The sequence below is a fragment of the Euleptes europaea genome, chromosome 3, assembly GCF_029931775.1.
Source record: "Euleptes europaea isolate rEulEur1 chromosome 3, rEulEur1.hap1, whole genome shotgun sequence".
Lineage (NCBI taxonomy): Eukaryota > Metazoa > Chordata > Lepidosauria > Squamata > Sphaerodactylidae > Euleptes > Euleptes europaea.
The window spans coordinates 83,070,320-83,091,681 of NC_079314.1; the positions used below are offsets into that span (position 1 = coordinate 83,070,320).

General features: G+C 38.6%; 1 protein-coding gene across 1 annotated transcript in view; it reads right to left on the reverse strand.

The window, feature by feature from the left end:
* Positions 1 to 603: 603 nt before the first annotated feature.
* FGD6 (FYVE, RhoGEF and PH domain containing 6) overlaps positions 604 to 21,362 on the reverse strand; it is a 44,056-nt gene continuing 23,297 nt past the window's right edge. Inside the window, exons 8-21 of the mRNA XM_056847277.1 lie at positions 20,593 to 20,680; positions 14,110 to 14,160; positions 12,883 to 12,941; positions 11,514 to 11,585; positions 10,875 to 10,943; positions 9,405 to 9,488; positions 8,838 to 8,917; positions 8,556 to 8,658; positions 7,469 to 7,615; positions 5,779 to 5,896; positions 4,585 to 4,715; positions 2,233 to 2,361; positions 1,613 to 1,761; positions 604 to 663 (exon numbers count right to left, since the gene is read on the reverse strand). Of these exons, the coding sequence (XP_056703255.1) occupies positions 627 to 663; positions 1,613 to 1,761; positions 2,233 to 2,361; positions 4,585 to 4,715; positions 5,779 to 5,896; positions 7,469 to 7,615; positions 8,556 to 8,658; positions 8,838 to 8,917; positions 9,405 to 9,488; positions 10,875 to 10,943; positions 11,514 to 11,585; positions 12,883 to 12,941; positions 14,110 to 14,160; positions 20,593 to 20,680 (1,317 nt within the window). The 3' untranslated portion in view covers positions 604 to 626. The remainder of the gene's footprint in view (positions 664 to 1,612; positions 1,762 to 2,232; positions 2,362 to 4,584; positions 4,716 to 5,778; positions 5,897 to 7,468; positions 7,616 to 8,555; positions 8,659 to 8,837; positions 8,918 to 9,404; positions 9,489 to 10,874; positions 10,944 to 11,513; positions 11,586 to 12,882; positions 12,942 to 14,109; positions 14,161 to 20,592; positions 20,681 to 21,362) is intronic.

Here is a 21,362-nt window from a genome sequence, read left to right on the forward strand (position 1 = left end):
GTTGGTATGTTCTTTTCCTTTTACAAGGGTCCACTAGTATAATCACAATCATAGAACTATTGAGACACTGTTTGATAATTAAATGTTTACGCATTGAAGTAAACAAGATCAGCCTGGCTTACGTGCACATATGCAAGTTTTATGAGTCCATGAATACGTGTGTATGATTAAGTAGCTCTGGTAACTCGAGCTATCACAAATGAACACAAGAAGAGGCTGAAAGATCTTGCTCCTCTAACATCCAAGAGCAATGATAAAAGCAGCAGCTCTGAAACTGAGCTGATAATAATGCTGCAGCAGACCGAGGACCAATAGTTCATTGTAGCTTTCTAACAAAACAAAACTCTCTTCTTAAGGTCAAGGGCACTTTGGAATTCAACAGTGAATTTCAGAAATGATTCTGACCATTAAGTAAAACAGTGGCAGAGTTTAATAAATAACACTTTTTGTATCACAAAAAAGACAAGTATACACATTTCTTGAAAAAGTATTCGGACTAAACAAAAAAGAGGCAGCATCTCCTAACTCTGATAAACAATCTTTGTAGAATTCTATCACTCTGTTTTAAAAAAAAAATTGTAGTATGTCACATTGTCATTTGATAACAAAGGACACCACCAGCCATGCTACAATATTGTCGCTTCTTGAAACGCTTCTATCCACCTGTTGAAAAAGAAAACATTATTTAGGAGCAAACAGTATGTTGTCTTCAACACTTGCATAATTGATAGACAAAGTTTCATTAAAATGTTGCATTATTCAAGTTTGTCATGAATGCCCTTCAGATTTTCACTTATTTTTAGGAACATACAAGGTGTCTTAGGGCTACTATATTGCCATTAATTTTATCGATATACAATAAATGCTTTTACTTGCTAGGGTTTGAGAACTAGTTTGTTAAGACTGTTTAAGATATCTTTTGGAAAATTTTGTTTTTATCTGTAAACTACTGCCAGCGATTATTAAATGTTGCAAGTTGACTGAACATCTCTGCAAAGAAAAAAAAATCACCCCAAATAGTGATACTGAGAACCAAACTATCACTCCATTAAACTATATGATTTGCATTTTAGGGGAAAAAACTGCACTTAACTATTTTGTTTTTGAAATAAATTCAAAGATCTCCCTTTTCCAACTCCAGAAAGATCTAGTGGGAATGGGGACAAAAAAAACCCTGATCTTGTTTTATCTGAGCTACAGATAATTGTAATTCTTTACAGGAGAGGGTGTAATTCCTATGTTTCTTCCTAGGTTTTTGCAGTAGTGGTAGCAAAGCATTGCTTAGACCTTCTATGAAAGCTCAGAGGATAAACAGTAAAAATATCCCCCCCCCCAAAGTGCTTTGTAATTCATAGAGCACTCAGGAGGAATGTTGCTGTTCGGTACACAGGACAAGGAGAAGGGCTCTTACTGCTGGCAACCTGCAAGTAGGTTTCTAGAACCTCAGTTTATGCTCCAAGTGGAGACCCAAATCATAACTATACCACTATAGTACAAAACTTAAAGCAGTGTCTGTATAGTACTTATTCACTAACAGAAAACAGAACCTTTATTGGCATTAACGTATAGTACTTATTAGCATATAGATTAAATCAATACAGTAGCCACTTACTTTTGGGTTGAATGGATGTCATCTGCTTTGAATATGTAAAATAAGGTATTTTTATGCAGTAAATGGAATACTTTAGACTCTGTGTTTTCATCTCTGACTTCAGCAACTGTAAATCCCAGTAAAGGCTGACTTTCCAAAGCAGCTACATCCTAATTTTGCGAAGAAATCCAGAATGAGGCATGGCTTTCTTATAAATTCAACTTTCTCTTGATTCATAGACATTTGAAAAATAATCAGAACTCTCAATGGTATCCAATGTGCATGATAGTGTCAAATCCTTGTTCTTATTCAGTTATTTTGCTTTTGGTTAAACACCCATCTCTATTGTGCAATTCCCACAATAGAGAACACTACACTTATTGGTTTTCAGATGGCTCTTCATCAACAACTTGTTTAGGCACACTAATATTTCACAGTAGGTTAACCCTTGAGGCCATCCCCAGAAATTAACACTAACAAAGGTTTCCCCATAAGATAAAGACAGACTAGACGCAGGTACCAGAAAAAAGGGACTGTCTCTGGTAACATATAGATTGAAGTTACCTTTGGGTCCAACTCTAACATTCCACCCACTCCATGCAATTATCTACAGAACTTGGCTCTCAGGTTTTGGTTCTCACCTCACTAGCAGCATATGTGTACAGCACCTTATTTTTTATCACAAACCACAGGTGTTTCCAGGGTTTCTTACTGCCCTTTGATCTATATAAATAGCCACTCATTGAAGAGTCTTCTGTATTTGCAGTTACCTAAGTTCAAAACAAAGCAAAGTGGTGTAAGAATACATGATAATGTAGCACAACTGGTCAAATTATATAAAACTGCCAGGCAATACCAGGCTTTATATATTTCTGCTAAAAAGAGAGAGGAGCAGGTCACAACCAACTCATGGCGACCTCAGAACCATGGGGTTTTCAATGCAAGGGATAAGCAGAGGTTGTTTGCCTTTGCCCTCCTCTGCATAGCCATGCAAGTGTTCCTTGGTGAGTGCATATGAAGTGAAAATTAGTGCAGCATTTACCTTCAGAGAAAATATTCAGCTTCACAGTAAGTCATATGACTATGGAACATACATAAACACACATGAAGCTGCCTTATACTGAATCAGACCTTTGGTCCATCAAAATCAGTATTGTCTATCAGACCGGCAGCAGCTCTCCAGGGTCTCAGGCAGAGATCTTTCATATCACCTACTTGCCTAGTCCCTTTAACTGGAGATGATGGGGATTGAACCTGGGACCTCCTGCATGCCAAGCAGATGCTCTGTCACTGAGCCACAACCACTTCCCAACCTAGTGCTGCATCTTCCAGGTCCAGTTGTAACCTTTTTTGCACAGCTCAAAGTAAACAAGTGTGAGCATGTTGAGAAGCACCTCCACTTTCAATATGGCACTAAAAGGCATGCGAGAAGCTCAGCGCATATTATGGGCTAATACCAGGTGGCCAGAGGGCCATCTTTGGCTCCCCTGCTGCCGACACTTGCTCTCCCACCCTCCTAGCTGTTTCAAGAAGTTAAGAGAGAAAGGAGAGAGAATGATTCTCAGCAGACCAGAGAATGAAGAAAAACCAAAGCTAAGGCAGGAAAAGAAGCTAAGAGCAGAAGTGTGTGCCACCTTAGCAAAGACTTTGTTGTTGAGCAGGGACTTGAAGGGGAGAATGAAGCTGAAGCTAACAGCAGCTTTGATGGGGAGTTAGATTGGTAAGGAGTTAAACACTCTCTTCCCCAAGCACTACTGTTTCAAATATATTTAAAGCATCCACCCAACCAGCTGCATGAAAGTAAAGTTTAAAAAGCCCAAATCATCATATCCATCCATAGACCTCCAGGGTAACATGCATTTTAGTCCATAGGTAGTTATGGTGAGCAGTACTTAGGCAAACTGGGAGTTTAAAACGGAGAACAAAGTTCAAGAAAAGAAATTACAAGGCTGCCTGATCAAGTGCAAGGAATTTATATTCTACTTATTATTTTCTAGATAGTTCACAGTAAGAATTTTAAAGCAATGTAGAAAGCGGTATTAAAATATTCCTAAAATCTAATTAAACCTTTAGACTGTTTGGTGTGAATAAGCCTGGCACTGCAAGAATCAGACATAATTTCAGCAAACATGGCTAATAAGCTTAGTAAAGTCAAAGTGGATAGCCGTGTTAGTCTGTCTGCAGTAGTAGAAAAGGGCAAGAGTCCAGTAGCACCTTAAAGACTAACAAAAATAATTTCTGGTAGGGTATGAGCTTTATGAGCCACAGCTCACATAAAGCATCTGAAGAAGTGAGCTGTGGCTCACGAAAGCTCATACCCTACCAGAAAATATTTTTGTTAGTCTTTAAGCTTAGTAAAGCTAAGAGTTCTTTTAAATAATATATTCAACAGAAAAATCTAGCGCACACTCACACTTTTCTTGACAGGAATATTTATAACATGGACATAAGACAGATAGGCCCCGTGTCTCTGCAGCTGTTTGCAACGGCCACCAGAACTGGCATTGATTGCAGGCAAAGAAAGGTCCCTCATAAAGAGGTAAATTGGCTGTAAGAAACTCATTCTGCCATGCTTTCCACATTTCAGTTAATAACCAAGGGTAAAAAACAGGATGCAGATAATATGTAGTTTATAGTATAGTGGAACTTGGCCTGCTCAGAGATGGGGAGAAGAAACAGTTATGTATGTGGGTATGAGATTCTTGGAAGAATGATGGGATAAAAATGTGACAAGAATGAGTATAGCAGCAGGGGACAGATAAATTCAAGTGACAAGGGCTGTATCAAGAGTAACATAAACACAAGTACCAGTTACCATATCTGATCTTTGGTTCTAATCATGCCAAAGCGAACAGAAATTTCAAACTCAAAAATGTTTTTAAAATTTACTGGAAATAGTTCAATGTAGTAGTAGTACTGGAAACAGTTCAATAGCAATAAACTTTCCGCTACTAAGCACACACAACTGAATGCTAATAATGCATCACACATACTTCCTTGAGAGCTGCTGGGATCTTTTTCTGTTTTCTTCCTGATGGGATACTGTGCAACACTGTAGACAAGGCACTGGATGGCGATCTGTGGTTTACTGGAGACCCGTTTTTAGAAGGAGTGCACAGATTGTCTAAAATGCACAAGTAAAAGGTTACTTTAATTCCAAAATTTCTACCTCACTCCCTTTCAAAGCAACTTGCAACAACACATTGCAAATACAATAGTTATTGCTATTGTTGTGCTTCAGTCAAAGCTAAGTTTTCTAACTTTATTTACAAATGTTAAGCTTTAACTCTAGCAGATTACACAAAAGGCACCTTTTAGCTTCTTGGGTACTATTTGTCCATGTGTGAATAATTATATTGCAGCCTTGAATGCAACGGAAACTGGTCTGAGAGTGTTACTGTAAGATAGACTACAACTTTCACACAACCTGCAAGTACACATCTTGTACTTTAAAGGGTATTTGTCTACCCCCGGTTTTTATAAAATTGTTCCCTGCCTGGAATGGCTGCTACCAACAGAACAGCCATTTCCTCTTGTACTATTTGGACAGGAGCATTGTGCCCCCCCACCTTTTTAGGGTTCCCCCCCTTTTGTATTAAACACTCAGGTCAATGACTTCTAGGGACCTTGAAAGCTGGTACACGGCTTTGTAGCATTTTAGCTGCTCCTTCAAACAAAGGCATTATGTTGTTCTTGGAATTTGTCTTCTGAAGTAGCCACCCATGTAGCTTCTTGAAAAGAGTAACTGAAGAACACAATTCAAATAAACCAATACACTTATGAAAAAAAAAGAAATTTCAAAATAGCAAGTAGGAAGTTATGCCCCTATTATACTTTAAATCTGAAATGTGTATTTTCACAAAGTTGACAACATACAACTTTAAAATCCAGATTTGTTTTTTGCAGTTTAATTTATATCATGCTTTTCTGCAGCACACAGTTCATGGTGTTCTCAGGTGGTCTCCCAACCAGGCACCACAAGCCACAGACTTGCTTTAGCAAAGCTGATTCCAACCATAATCCAGATTGTATGTTATAAGGGAATGCATTCATAGAGCACTTAGAAGAATTCTGCTCTGTGCCAATGCAAATCCTACTGAAATTAATAGCGTCACGACCTGGGAAACAGCAGTCCATGAACAGAAGTCTAAGGCAAACAAATAAATACAGGAAACTTAAAAACATACCTGGGCAAAGCTTACTGTGTTTCTGGAGCTCTTTAAAGCAAAGATCACATACTCTTGCAGGATGGTTTTTCATATAGTCTAATCCATGCTTATTTGATGAACAAGCTTGGCAGATTATCTGGAAAAAAAGAAGCCTGTGAACCATACATACTAACACTCAAGCCTACATACACCTCTTTCAGGTTTATGTTTTAAGCATACTCAGAGATATACCTCAAAATAATCAAGAGCACTTTCCTAGAAGGACTACCCAGAACTCATTTATTCTGGATCAATTTATGTAAATAAGATTCTTGAATATTATGTTAGCGTCCAAAAAAGTTGGGGAAAAGTAGTGAAAATAAGCATGAGTACTAAAACAAATGACTTTACAAGAGCTTAACTCTGAAGTTCCAATGCACTGATAGGGCATGAGCAACATTCATCCTAGAGGAGCAGATACCCCTTTAGGGAACAACCAGGGATTTAATTCTTTCAATTTAATTTGACTACAGAAGATTAGACTTGCTACAATCTCCTCACTTCGGTAACGTTTTGCTTATCAGCTGAGCAAGCCAAACCACACCTCAAGAGGCTACAGCAGCTGGACAAACTGACAGTGGCCTGAAAAAAACCCAGACAGATAGCTCTGACTGTATACTATGTTTTCTGTTGCCCCAGAAGGTCGGACCAGAACCAATGGGTTGAAATTAAATCAAAAGAGTTTCCGTTTAGACATTAGGAAGAATTTTCTAACAGAACATTGTGCAGGGGTTGGACTCACTAGATGATCCTGGTGGTCCCTTCCAACTCTATGATTTTATGATCAGTGGAACAGGCTTCCTTGGGAGGTGGTAAGTGCTCTTACCACCCTGGAGGTTTTTAAGAAGAAGCTAGATGGCCATCTGTCAGCAATGCTGATTCCATGACCTTAGGCAGTTCATGTGACAGAGGGCATCTTGGCTATCTTCTGGGCCTGGAGTAGGGGTCAATGGGTGTGGGAGGGATGTAGTTGTGAATATCCTGCATTGCGCAGGGGGTTGGACTAGATGACCCTGGTGGTCCCTTCCAACTCTATGATTCTGTGATTCTATGAACTTATTCTTTCTAACTTCTTTTTTCCACTTCACTTTTTCCCAAGTTCCTTTATTTCTTCGACCATTAAACTATAGCTTCAATATTCATGAGGGTTAAATACCCAAAGGAAGAAGGGAGTGAGGAACAAACCAATGAAAAAGTTTCATGATAGCAATTTTTAGTCAGGTGGTAACATCTATGACCCAGATAAGAATCATTCCTACGAACTCCAATCCGCCACAAATCATATTGAACAATTAATATGTGTTTTTTTTAATCTTGGGTTTTTATGCAAGTTTAAATGAATACTGTAAATATCACCTTGAACACTCTTAGAAAGCCTGTTTAGAAAATTAAAAAAAGAAAATCAGCAGTTGAAAATTAGAAGCCTTCAACAGAGGTTTCTCCCTCACTTATTGTACTTTATGCTTGTAGTGACTTTTACTACAATAGCAGATATTTATTACATGGCTGCAGATGGTCTGACACAGTTTGCAAACTGCAGAGTGACTACCGTTGTACTGGAGTACAATCATTTTGCAAACTGCAGAGCTATGTTAACAGGGTCCAGGAACAGCCAAATCCAATCTACTGACTGAGAGAGATACAAGATCAGCTGTAAAACTTTCCCAACCTTTCCACATGCTCTACAGTGGTGCCTTCTCCATGTCAGTGTGAACTCGCTAGTACATATCATACACATGGTTGCTCTTGTATCAGGAATCCAGATGGGAGCCTTTGACCCTAAAGGACTGTCTTCCTCCTCTTTCTCTGGGTCTGCCTAAGGAAGAAAGGGAAAGATACAAAAAGCATGACAATACCTTCACTATTTACACTGGCTAGATTTTAAAAAGCCAGAATCTTTCATGAATTTCTATTTTGCTAATTAATCTATCAATGACCAACATGATTCCTATAACAAGCTATAGTTCCTGAGGCACCATTTCAGGTTTTGAGATGGAAGAAAATGACAACTACACAATTCTGATTCTGTTCCTTCTAGATACAGCACACTCCCACCAGCTATCATCCTTTCTGGAGGGAGCTGGCAGTTGCAATGTCCAAATGCAGGCGCCTGGGGCAGAGTGGAGTTTCCACCCTACAAACCATAATTCGAAACCATGTTTTAATACCAGTTTCCAAGGAGGAAACAAACTCCAAGGTGCATCTAGATGTTGACATCATGGCAAACGAGTTTGAATGAAGTCTTCCAAAGCCAGGAAGACACTGATCAGGGTCAGTATATAGGCTGGGGGGAAGAGGGACAAGGAAGGATGGAGCACATAAACCCAGCAGCCTTAATTACTCAATCTTTATGTTGAATTTGCTACTTCAGTCTGTGTTTTAAAGTTACTTTATAGTGTCTGATGGTTTAGCTTTTTACATTTTTAGAACTGTATTGATTCTGTTACTCTATTTTACCTTAATTGCTCATTTTGAAAACCATCGCAGGCAGTAATTTTTTTTTAGACTAGTAAAAAGGTATTTAAACAAAGCAAGCTACACAACTAATATTTACCCAGGACAAACATGCAACCGTTTTTGGAGCAAAGGGGAATAACTGATATATGGTCTCATTTAATTGTTTATAAACTACAGTCACTTATTGTGTAGGCCTGGAAATATAAATGCTCTGGAAAAACAAATCATATGAGGTATGAAGTCAGGTGGGACAGAGTAGGGAACCATGCTGAGCTATACTGGTGCAATAAAGAACCCACCTCTTCCAGACTTCTGCTAGGGTTAAAGGTAATTCTTTTCTTTGTATATTCTTCAATTGACCTTGAGATGGCTTCTAACCATTCATCTCTTTCTGTTGCAGAACTGTTGGGTCAAATGCATACTATGGTTAGACTCCTCAACAGCACTCTTGCTCACAAACACAACTCAGCAGCTTTTATCCCCTACTTTGGTCACAACACTTAGCTGTGCATTAAGACAAGTCTGAGGCAATAAACAGTACTTTGTGTGCTTAAGGAAACAACTATGGGCCTGATGCTTACCTGGCTGAAAGAATGAAAGATCGCTGCACGCTTTCTATGTTCAGTTCATTCTGGTAAGCTTCATGAGTTGGCTTTCTAACCTGACAAAGGAGCAGAACAATTCAACTGAATGTGGCTTGCTCTAAAAAAATGAAGCGTTGTGTCAACTTGTCATCTCACGAGGTGAAGCAAAGCGAAAATAGACTAAAACCATACAGAGAGGAAAATGAGATTTAAAGAGCAAAGGGTTGCTTTTTGCAGTAATTCAATACGCTCCAGTAAAGAACCAATGCAAACAGCAAGCCTGTTTAATATTACTTGTGCTCCGAATACCTACACAGCACCTCATCGCTCTACTATGTATATGTACTGACTGAAATATCGATATATTTAAAAAAGCATTTCCTCTCTTACGAGTATTAACTTCACTAACATGGACTAATTTGTTAGTAGAGCTGGCTATAATGAAGGTAATGGCATTACTTATATGTATATTGGCACACTTTGATATTTGTTACAGGTGGGTTTGGTGCAGGAGTGCAAACTGAATTACAAAACACGATAGAGCAAAAAATGTCATTAACTCACTTTCATTCCAGCCAGTGACAGCATGTTGTTGAGTTTGTACATTCCAGACTGAACAGGAGTAGTGTATAGCAGAGCATCATTAAACTGAAATATAAAATGTTTAAAAATGTAGCTGAAATTAGATTGCTTTCATGATATAGAAAAGGTGTATATAGCACATACCAAATAGAAAGGCCATCTTCTACCTACACAGGGATGAGTCCAGACGGCCACTTTGCACCCACCATGTTGTGCACGCAGCAATGCATGAAGGCAGACACAACCTCTCAAAAGTTCTCTACTCCTCCCTTGGGAACAACCTGGGGCCTCTTCATGTTCTGACCCCTTACAAGGCAGACTGCTTACCACAAAAATGTCAGTAAATTCCGTGCATGGAGTGAAGTAAGTAAGACTGGTCAGCATCCATTGGAATGATATTAATTTAAAAGGGGAACCCCAGTTTCTCCAACTCCCGGAACCTCCACTCCCCTATAACCATTCACAAGTAGGACTTAAAATACAAGTAGGGTTTAATTCAACCAGAAGGGATAGGAAAACCAAAGCATACACGTTCATTAAACTCAAACTTAGGCAGCACTACTTAAAGTGGGAACGAAAAGAGGCGACTGGAGTCTTTTAACTGACTCTCTGAGGCTTGTCTCTCACACACTATGCTGCAGCTTGGATGAAGTGTGGTTGTGGTGCTGCTGCTCTCTGAGGGCTTTTTTGTTTTGCTGCAGCTCTCTGAAAACTGCAGAGCTCTTCAGACACCTTCTTAGATCTCAATGTTCTGTGCACCGGCACCCAGATGGCTTCTCTCTCCCTTTCCTCCTCAGAACTCCCCTTTTTTTTTCCCCCTCAGAACCTTCCATTTCTCCAGGGTGCTCCTATGGCTTCCTCTCAGGAAAAAAAATACTTTCCTCCCTAGACTCCAACAGAGGGCTCCACAGGGTTACAACACTACTTGTCAGTATGCTACAGCCAGTAGTGTGAAATATACTACAGGTAGCTGTTTCTTTTTTCTAGCAAAATTAATCCCAATTATGCTGGCTGTATGAAGCTTAATCAAATTTGAACTTGCCAATTTGATTTCAGAAGCCACAAGCTTTTGTAGTATATTCCCAATTTCTTGGCAATGAGCAGATTTTGTATATATTTACTTTATTTGCTATAAAACCTAAATGCTCAATATATGTCTAGGCAAAACTTCAACATCTCTGAAAAAAGCAGTCTATCTGAAATCCCAACCTTGAATTTTGAACACTGAACATAACTATGTTTACAAAGAGGGCTCCAACTGGTTGAGGAAGGATGCCCTAAATGCTTGGATGGAAGATTTAGAAAGCCACAGTTAGAGCAAAAAACAGTAGCATGAAGTAGCTGCCAAGTAAGTTAACCAAAATAAGTTGCTTGCTGTTGGCATTTGTAGTGGGACTGGCTGCAGCATTATGACACAGCTTAGCCTGCAAAAAAACATTTCTGGCATCTTACCAAAAAAAACATTCGTGGCTGCATGATCTTCCTGGACAGCTTCATCAACGTCCCTTCTTTCAAAAAGATCTGGAAATACAATAAAAAAATAAAGTCAGCTGTTGAGTTTACAAACTTTCTCAAAAGGAGGAAAGGGAGCTCCTACCTTTAAAGATTTTGAAACAATAGCAAAACAAAAACAGCAGAACAGCAAAGGGCAGGAGAGAGAGCCAAAAAGGAGGTGAAACTGTCACCATGACAGCGAAGTCTGTGGCCAGGGGATGATGTTGCAGGCCATGAAAGGAAGCTACACATTTTGCGGTATCACACGGAGAGCTAGTGTGATATGGGGTGAGAAGATAAGCTGAACTGTCACAAACTAGCTCAAACTAAGCCAGCTACCAGGGTGAATGGCAAACACTAGGCTGGGGTGGTCCATGGACCGATACAGGGGGGACTGTGATAGTGGCTCCACTTTTCCCCCTACTACCATTATTCGTTTGAAGAGCTCAGCTGCCTCCACACCTGAAGATGGTTGGTGATATGAAGCCAAGAAAAACTCAAGCTTTGTCCCTCTTATGCACAGCTCCAGCCCACAGGGGGGCCTCAATGACGACATGCAGTCTGACTTTTTTTTGGTAGTATCCTTTCATAACTTACCCTTCCTGGCTGTACAATCTCATGGTGACCATTTAAACTGTACTGTATTTGCATAAGCTTCTGAAAGTTATCCTAGAGGGAGGAAGCATGAATAAGGTTACTGTAAACAAATGGCGATCTGAGAATTTTCCCAGAAGTATGGGGGTGGAGGGGAGAAAGACAGACAGGCAATTCTTTCCAAGCACTTAAAATCTGCAATTATTGCTCAAACTGGCTTAAAAAAAAATAGTTCTTTATCTTTCACATTCTATGCAACAAGTTGCCAGAAGCCAATTTCCTGAAGTGCAGAATGCGAGGACACAGGTCTTTAGGTTTAGAATTATAGACATGGTTCCATGTAGACAGAACTTGGAACATGTCCAAAGGAGGGCAACAAAGACAGTGAGGGAACTGGAGACTAAGTCTTATGAGGAAAAGTTGAAGGAGCTAGGTAAGTTTAGCCTAGAAAGGACTAAGAGGTGATATGACAGCCATCTTCAAGTATTTGAAAGGCTGTCATAGAGGATGGAGCGGAGTTGTTTTCTGTTGCCCCAGAAGGTCTGACCAGAACCAATGGATTAATATTAAATCAAAAAAGTTTTCAGCTAAACATTATGAAGAACTTCCTGATAGAGCAGTTCCTCAGTGGAACAGGCTTCCTCAGGAAGTGGTGGGCTGTCCTCCTTTAGAGGTTTTAAAGCAGAGGCTAGATGGCCATATGACAGCAATGCTGATTCAATGACTCACTATGAATTTAGGCAGATCATGAGGGGAAGGGCAGGTAGGGATGAGCCAGTATTCAAATCTTATGGCCCATTCTTATATGCCCAGGGTAATGCCAGTTGCCACTTTGGGGTCAGGATGGAATTTTCCTCCAGGCCAGGTTAATAAAGGGATCCTGGAGGGTTTTGGCCTTCCTCGGATTGAGGAGAGGTCACTGGGGGAATGAGGAGGAGGCAGTTGTGAATTTCCTGCATTGTGCAGGGGGTTGGACTAGATGACCCTTTAGGTCACTTCCAGCTCTATGGTTTCTATGTTTCTAACTTGTAATTTCACTTTCATGCTGCATTAAGCTAGCCATATTTCTCCCTCATCCCCTCTGTAGCACCCATGGGTTTCATACTCTGAAAACTCAACAGCTGGAAAGTTTTTTTTTTTTGTTTCTGAATATCGGTGACAGTTTTCATACAGATGCTATATTTCTGCAAATTCGTGAATGCTGAACTTTCAGATAAAACAGGAACCAAACATGCCTGTGCTCAAAATGTCTGCACAACAGTCAGATTGAAATGGACTATATCTATAGTAACATTATTAGCATTGTTTTAAAAATATTTTGTCCTTAAATTAGTTTTAACTTTGTGTATGCTTCCATAGTTGAGATACTTACTCCCTGTTTCATAATGTCGTTTGCATGGTTGGCCACTTCTATGACAACAGCGAGAGCATCTTAAAAGCAAAAAAAGAACATTTGGTTGTATAGGCTACATAATCAGTATTGAAACACATGCTGATTCTATAGAAAAACATATGGAATAACACTGAAGAGAAATAAGTGTTTATCATCATCATCATCAGTGTGGCACTTTATAGAGTAATGTAAGCAAAAACACGTTATGAGGTTTTAACTCTTTCAACTGGGGGAGGGGGGAAACTAAACCTACCTTATCAATAATTCATGGAAACAAGCTGCCCCAAGGCCTCATTGAGCCCAATTAAGGCTTCCCACGTGGTCAGACTCCATATATGCTTCCTGTCTGCTCCATGTTCTCTGAAAACTCACCTGTATAGTTATTCTCTGAAAACATAGCTGTACCCTGTCAGCTTCAAAGCCCACTTAATGCATCTGTTGCGAATCCTTTCTGCTTTCCAGTAGCCTGGGAGCACTAGGAAATGCTTGTACAGTACCTACACAAGCACTCCCCAGGCTCCTTCCTGATATTTCTTCCTTCTTCCACCCATATGCAGCATTGCAGTATAGTGGCAGCAGGGATTTAATTTACTTTTTTTCACAACTTCCTGCCATGAAGCTGAGAGTTTAATATGTGGTTACCTATTTTATCCTCACAACAACCCTGTGAGGTAAGATTAGGCTGAAAGATAATGATTGGCCCAAAGTCATCAAGTTATCTTCATGGCAGAGTGGAGATTTGAGCCACTTGGATGCCAGACAGAGCTCTCCCAGGTCATGGTGATAACGTCTTAGTTGTTTTAACATAAATCCTGAATCACAGAATTTATGACGCACTGGGGTTGTTTTCTGGCTGGCTGCTTACATTTTAAAACCAACTTTTTTGTTGGGCTCTGTTCAGTGACATGCTATCACTGGCCAGGCTCTGGACTCTGCCCTGGCTCTACCACAAAGACCTCCCTGCACCCACCTGACCAAAAATGTTTATTTCAAGAGTTTGCAACACTGCATAACATTGCTATGGCCAGAAAGGCTGTCATGGGGCATAGGCAAGTCTTTTCTTGATAGAGGTCTGTATACCTTTGTACATAAGCCCACTGCTTAGTTAATAATATTAACTGAATCAGTATTAATCAGTATCATTTTAACTTATACATTTTCGAGTTGAAGGTTTTTCATTAGAAGATAACAATAAAAGGCAATTACCCTGAGTATCTTTGAAGTCAGCTGAATCTTCTAAAAGGTTCTTTAAATAATCTGGGGAAAGAAAAATATTAACGAGGAGAATGAGTATGAGTATTGAGACTGATATTTACAATACTCTCAAGAAACATTTTGATACATGCTTAATTTTCAAATAATGAAGAAAAAGACAGTGGCAATCTGAATCTGCGTAAAAGGTCACTAATGTCTATTTTGACTGCTGGCAGCTCCCCAGGGTTACAAGGGGAGGTCTTGTCACATTATCTACTACCTCATCCTTTCAACTGAAGATGCTGAGAACTGAACCTGGGACCTTCTGCCTGCAAAGCAGACGTTCTACCACTGAACCACAGTCTCTGCCCTAATCTGAACAGAACAGAGTATATATTACACAATTTTCCATTTCTCACACCAAGTAGTCAGGAAAAAAACATAAAATAAATTATACTGTACATGCAAGGAAAAATTGCTGCCCTTTTGCAAGTGGGGAAATTGAAATTGTTGATCACATTTTATTGCATTCCCTTTCTATGGCGATCTCAGATATGTTTTTATTACTCATATCCCCTTGGTATATCGGAGGAATTATCTACTTTCCTTCTCTCAAACCATGAACCTTGGATTACAGATAAAGTTGCCAAAAGTTGTGCAGCCGCTGGAGTCTACTGTAGTTCTGTACTGACTTGATGAATTTGATTTGCTATTTTTATATCACCTACGTATCAGCTTTCTATGCAAATATTTTTAGTATTGTAAGCACTATTGTGCTAATCTGCGACCACAATAAACAATTCATTCGTTCGTTCACAATCCTAATTGGCTTTTCAGAGGTAAATTATTGATTGTCAGAAGACAGCTTCTCACGAGCTTCTCAGTTAAGATCTTTGGTGAAGGTTTTGCTCCATCTTCAGAGGCCAAACAGGTATTCACGAGAGACAGGCCTTTTCCGTCGTAGTCCCTCATCCCTGGAACTCCCTCCTCACAGCTGCTTGTCTGATGACTAGGTTATCTAGACTTAGGTGCTGGGTGAAGACTTTTCATTACTGTTCATTCAGGCTTTTCATGTCACTTTGTTTTGTGTTCTCGTTTTGAGTTTTGTTTGCTGTCAGCTCCATTTATGAATTTTTGCCTTTTCCACTTATTGTTACGTTAAATACAAACTGGCTTTTACATATTGTTACATTTTATTTGATTTTATGCAGCTTGCCTACTTGTTTAATTATCTTTCCTGGAAACTGCCCCAGAAGCCATTTGACTGACGATTTTTGTCTAACATAAATTAAATAAATTCTGTACAGGTGCATTACTGTAAAATAATTAAATGTTCAGGACACAGTCCAATAAAAACTTCAGTTCCCACTGGGAGAGATAAGAACATGCTTGTTTCCTACTGTGCCTAAAAACACTTCTAGTCATGTGGCTGAGTGGATCATGGAGCTGCTTTATCAAAAACAAAACAAGAACTAAGTTTATTTGGTCCATAAATAATGTTGGTTTTGGTCACTAGATGGCCTAGTAGAACCACAAAATCATTCAGCTCATTAAAAAGAGAATCATTTGACATCATGCGAGGGGTTAGGCAAGGCTGCCCTCTGTCTGCTCTATTATATGCTCTATCTCTAGAACCTTTAGCAATCTCAATAAGAGATAATAATTAAATTAAAGGCATATGGGTTAAAGGTGAGGAATTTAAATTAAGCCTTTATGCAGATGACATAGTGCTCTTACTAACAGAAACAGATACATCTGGAACTGAGATTAGAAAAGTTATCACAGAGTTTAGTAAAATATCTGGATACAAATTAAATGCAAATAAATCAGAAGTTATTTTTTTTTAATTTGACAACAAAAAGGAGAAACAAATATGGGCAGAAGATCTAAGAAAAGCAGAAAACGTTAAATATCTAGGTAGCTGGCTAAGTTAAGATAGAACTAAATGTTTAAATTTAAATTGCGGGAAAACAGCTAAAGAACTAAAAGAATATGTCCAAAAATGGCTTCCTCTAAATGTCACAGTTCTAGGTCGAGTCAATTTAATTAAAACGATAATCTTACCAAACATAAATTTTATTTTCAATAACTTATTTGTAGATATACCAAAGAAAATGATTGAAGAATGGCAAAAGATCTGTAATAGATTTGGCAGAATTAAAAAAACAGATTCAGAAATAGCAATCTATATGAACTTAAAGGCAAAGGTGGGATAGGAATGCCAAATTTACTAGTATATTATCAGGTAGCTAGGGTAAAGTGGTTAAAATCATGGGTAGTAAATGATGAAAAGGAACCTTATATTAAAATTGAACAAGACTTTGTTAAATTTCCACTAAACAGATGGCCATGGGGTATAAAAAAAATGATAGGAAAATTTTTATAATAAAGATAATAACTGCATTAATACCATTCTAAAACAATGGGAAGTATTAAGAGAGACACTAGCCCCAGATATTTCCCCACTGTCTTCCTTCCTTTGGAACATTTTAGCCAAGAATCCAGAATTCCAACTCCCTCGCAGAATAAAGACAGATAAACAGAATGATTATCATTATTGGATTAAAAATAATAATAATTTAGAACCTCTAGAAAAAAATTTGGATAAGAAAGAAGTTAATATTACCTTTATAGAATATTTACAAATGAAAAAGTATTGGAATAATTTAAAAGAAAAAGAATTAACTGAAATTAGAGAAAAAACTGAGTTTGAGAAATTAATGCTTCAAGATAAAGTTTCAACTTCAAAAATATCTGCAATTTTAGTAAAAGAAAATTTAAATTCAACATTAGGCTATAGGGACAAATGGAACATTTATTTAGATAAACCATTGAGCGATCAAGAATGGGAATATATTGGTTCTTGTAGGTTATCCGGGCTGTGTAACCGTGGCCTTGGTATTTTCTTTCCTGATGTTTCGCCAGCAGCTGTGGCAGGCATCTTCAGAGGAGTAACACTGAAGGACACTGAATGGGAATATATTTTTTCAAAGGGATTGGATTTCTCAGTTAGCTTGCAAATAAGAGAAAATCTAATTAAGATGGTATAAATGTGGCATTTAACTCCAATTAGAATAAGTAAAATCTACAAATCAATGAATGATAGTTGCTGGTACTGCGATAAAAAACAAGCAGACTTCATTCGTATGTGGTGGAAGTGTGAGAGAGCTATAACGTTCTGGACTGAAATAGTGAAACATCTGTCTATTGGAATGGGGACTGATATCCCATGTAAACCTGAGATACTTTTGTTAAATTTAGCCCCTAACCTAACTAAAGATAAATGATGTATGGGGTTACACATGATAACTGCTGCTAGAATGACTTTTGCCAGACATTGGAAACAAAAAACGACTCCTGGTTGATTAAAGTAAAAGAAATATATGTATTAATTAAGTTAACATATCAGAAAAATTGTGATACAATGAACCTAGACGAGCTATGGTTACAAACTGTAAATAAAATGGAAAATCTTATAATCAAGGGTGGGAAAGGACAACTTTCAGCGATGATAGTCTAGCTATTTTATAGAGGACTAAACCGTGAAGCTGTAATATAGAAAATCAGGGTTTTTTTAAGGTTAAACATAGCAGTAGAGAATCAATTTTTAACTGACCTATAAGAAAATCAAAATTAAATTGAATTACATTTTTACATATTCATTTTACCCACTGATTGTAACGGGGCTTAAAAGTGCTCAGCTTTCCATAGTTGTGCTCTTCATGATTAAATACACAGCATTCTGATCCTAGAGCCTGTGAATGCTTTTCCCAAATGGAGTGCTTCCCTACTACTTACAGGTAGCAAGAATCGCAATAGTGTATGATAGGTGGAGTCAGAATGAAAGAGATCGTGCATGTTTAACAGCCATCTAGCCGAAAGTTACACAAAATACCAGGGACTTGAAACAGATATAAGAGGCAGGAGAGCAAAATAGAGCTGGGTCAAATGGACAGAACAAATAGTCTTTTCAGTAAATGATCATTACAGAAAGTCATTATGTAGAGGAACTAAAAATGATGAAGCAGAAAGCTGAGATTTTCATATTCAAGCAAGGGTACAATCTAAAGTTTTAATGGAAGGGCACCATGATGGGATACAAGGGATACGTTGTATCCAGAACACCTCAGGGGGGCATCTCAAAAATGAATAGATTGATGAGTAAGGTTTTGTGGCAAGAAGCATGAACTTGTTGGTATCAAGCATTCTAATGTCTTGGGTGGGGACAAGGGATGAAAAGAAAGAAAAATAGGTGAAGAATTACAAGTACTTTAACTTTGTTTCAACAGGGGATAAGACAATAATTTTAAGACTAATTTGGAAATTAATATATTTTTACTTATTTCTCTTTACTTATTTCTCTTCCCTTGGTATGGTTGTTGACATTTTATAACTTTTTGGGATGAAGAGGAATTCAGTGAACTAATTAATATATTCTAATACTGCGATGTCTAATAAATGGTTAACCATTAAATGATAGATGTGCTCAGTATGTAAATGATTAATGATCAGTGATGATTCACAGCCAGTTCTTAAACATAAAATGAGAAGTAAAAGCAAAGGGCCAATCTTGGCTTGCCAATAAACCAATGATTTAAAAAATGATTAAGGAAGCCTGAGCAGCATGGCATTGACCAACTCAGCATAAATAATGTTCAGGGCGCTTAGCAAAGTTGACATTTCGGAAAAATATAGAAAACGTTGGCCTCTTTGATAAACAAGAGACCAGAGCACTAGTAGGGCAGTCTTCTTCCTCCATCTCCAGTTTGCACTAATCACATAGCCAAAGAAAAGCAGCAAAGCAGTAGGGTAACCTTATCCTATTGAAGAGTGTCCATTTCCCCTCCCCAAAGGAGGAGGTAGTTTACTGTGTCCTTCCACCAACAATTCTCTCTTACTGGGAGTAATACCCCCCCATTTTCCTTAGATGCTTTAAAGTTCTAATGCCCTAAGGATCCTGAAGTACCAAGAGTCCATTTAGTTATCAGAGCTTATTGTCACTGACTGATCTACCCATTATGATCTTGCTTAATTGTTTTCAAGTCCTTCCAGAGCTATCTGTTGTGTGTGCTCAGTCTAGACCTTCAAATATTGCAAGGCAGCCACATGTTGCATCAACTCCCAGGCTCTCAGGAGTCCCTTCTGATAATCCCTAGATTTGGCTTTGGGGACAAGGACAGGAAGCAGTCTACCATCAACAGTGTCTTATGCAATGGTCCCTGCATGGGGACGGGTCACTGGTATTTCTTACCTTTATTCTACCATGTACTATTGTCGGTTATTCAGATCTTGCTAGAAAACCATTCATAATGGTCACAGATCCACACAAGATAGTTTCAGAGGGTGACCCTGTCGGTCTGCAGTAGAACAGCTAGATTCGAGTCCAGTAGCACCTTAGAGACCAAGATTTTCAGGGTATGGGTTTTCAAGAGTCAAAGCTTCCTTCATCATATATCTGATGAAGGGAATTTTGACTCTTGAAAACCCATACCCTGAAAATCTTGTTGGTCTCTAAGGTGCTACTGGACTCAAATCTAGAAGATCCACTCAAGGATCACTCATGATTTTATAGCTACCTAAACAAAATACTAACATTGTCTTGAGAAACAGAAATTAAAGAGGAAAAATACACACAGCCCAAAATAATCAGATTCGTTGATGATATTCAAATATTTCTACACCACCTCACAGAGGTAGGGAGGCGTTTAAAATATGCACATAGCATAAACAAATCAATAAACCCAAAACACATTAAATCTGCACAACATGACAGCTTATAAAACAATACACCCTTCAAACAGCTATCTAGAGGCTCTTCTAAGTTAAACTTCCTTATAAGCTTGATGGAAAAACTGGCAGGGAAGAAACATTTTCACTCCTATTGGTAGCCGATTGCAGAACATCAGAGCAATCACTAAAAAAGCCCAAGAATAGGGAAGAGCAAAGAAAAATAATCTGTATAATGCATTAAATGCCTACATCCCTATATATTTAAAACAGGTGTCAAAAACCTTGGAAGGAAGCAGCATATTACTGTTTACTTACTGTTGTTAAAATAAAGAGGGGAGAGGAGGAGTGTGAGCAAACAATATATTTAAAAAACCTCTAGCTAACTTTAGCAATGTGGCCAGAATTATAATTCATGGTATAAGCATTTGGTATAAGACAAATATTTGTATTATATCAGATTGCAGACCCTCCCTCTCTTTGAAATCAATACTGTTCTATTCCAAACAACACAACCAAGCCAAACAGCTGTGGAAACATAGTACAACATCACAGGCGTGATGCTTATTACCATCAGCATTTACCTAACTGAAAATGAAGTAGAATCAACAGCATATTTCCTTTGAATATTTTATCAGCCCTGGAGTAGGAGCCAGAAGAATTTCTAGCTGCACAATAAATTTTACCACACATCTGAATTTGAGTAAAGAGTAAGCTGTGACTGCTGCATGGATGAAACAGTTTTTAGCTTGCCAAGTTTACTCTTACCTGTCAAAAGCAGCCTGTATTGAGGGATCCTCTGAACAGGCTTGAGCAAATAGTGTTTGAGTGCCAAGCTAGCACAGCGGGGGCTCATCTAGAATACAAAAAAAATCCCAGAACTCTTAAAAGGAAAGCCAACATTCTTTTAAACAGGCCAAAGCACAATGACACATTAAACCATCTTGCTACTGTGTGTCGGAGAGGTAAACATGGTACAACCACCAGGAAACCGCAGGCTGGCTCCAATTTAGTAGCCGTTCTTAACTTGGGGAGCAATCTTAAGCAGGTCTACTCAGATGTAAGTCATGTTAATTCAGTAGATCTTACTCCCAAGAAAGTGTCCTAGGGATTGCAACCACACTCTGCTAGTCAGCATGCTAGGCCATCAGCAGCTTCACTGTTCTCATCACTCCCACCCACCTGTACCACTCCTCATATAAGCCAAGTATAATTGCTCATTGCTCTGGGCTACATGCTAGGCAGACAGGCAGCTGCAAAGTATTACAAAACACAACAATTTTCTGCCTAATAAATCCAAGGTGCCATGCCTCCAGGTCATTTTATCCTCATAACTCTACATTAAGTAAACTAGGCACATCCCAATAAGAATAAATAGAGGCACAATGCCTTGGACTTGCATTTTGGCAGAAGATTTAATCCCAAAGGAACAGAGCGTTATCCAAGAGCTTGGCTTGTTTCTAGCATTCCATTCACTCCAAAACTGTGGACACATGACTTTAAGGCCAACACTTGCTAATGGGGAAAAATGATCTCTC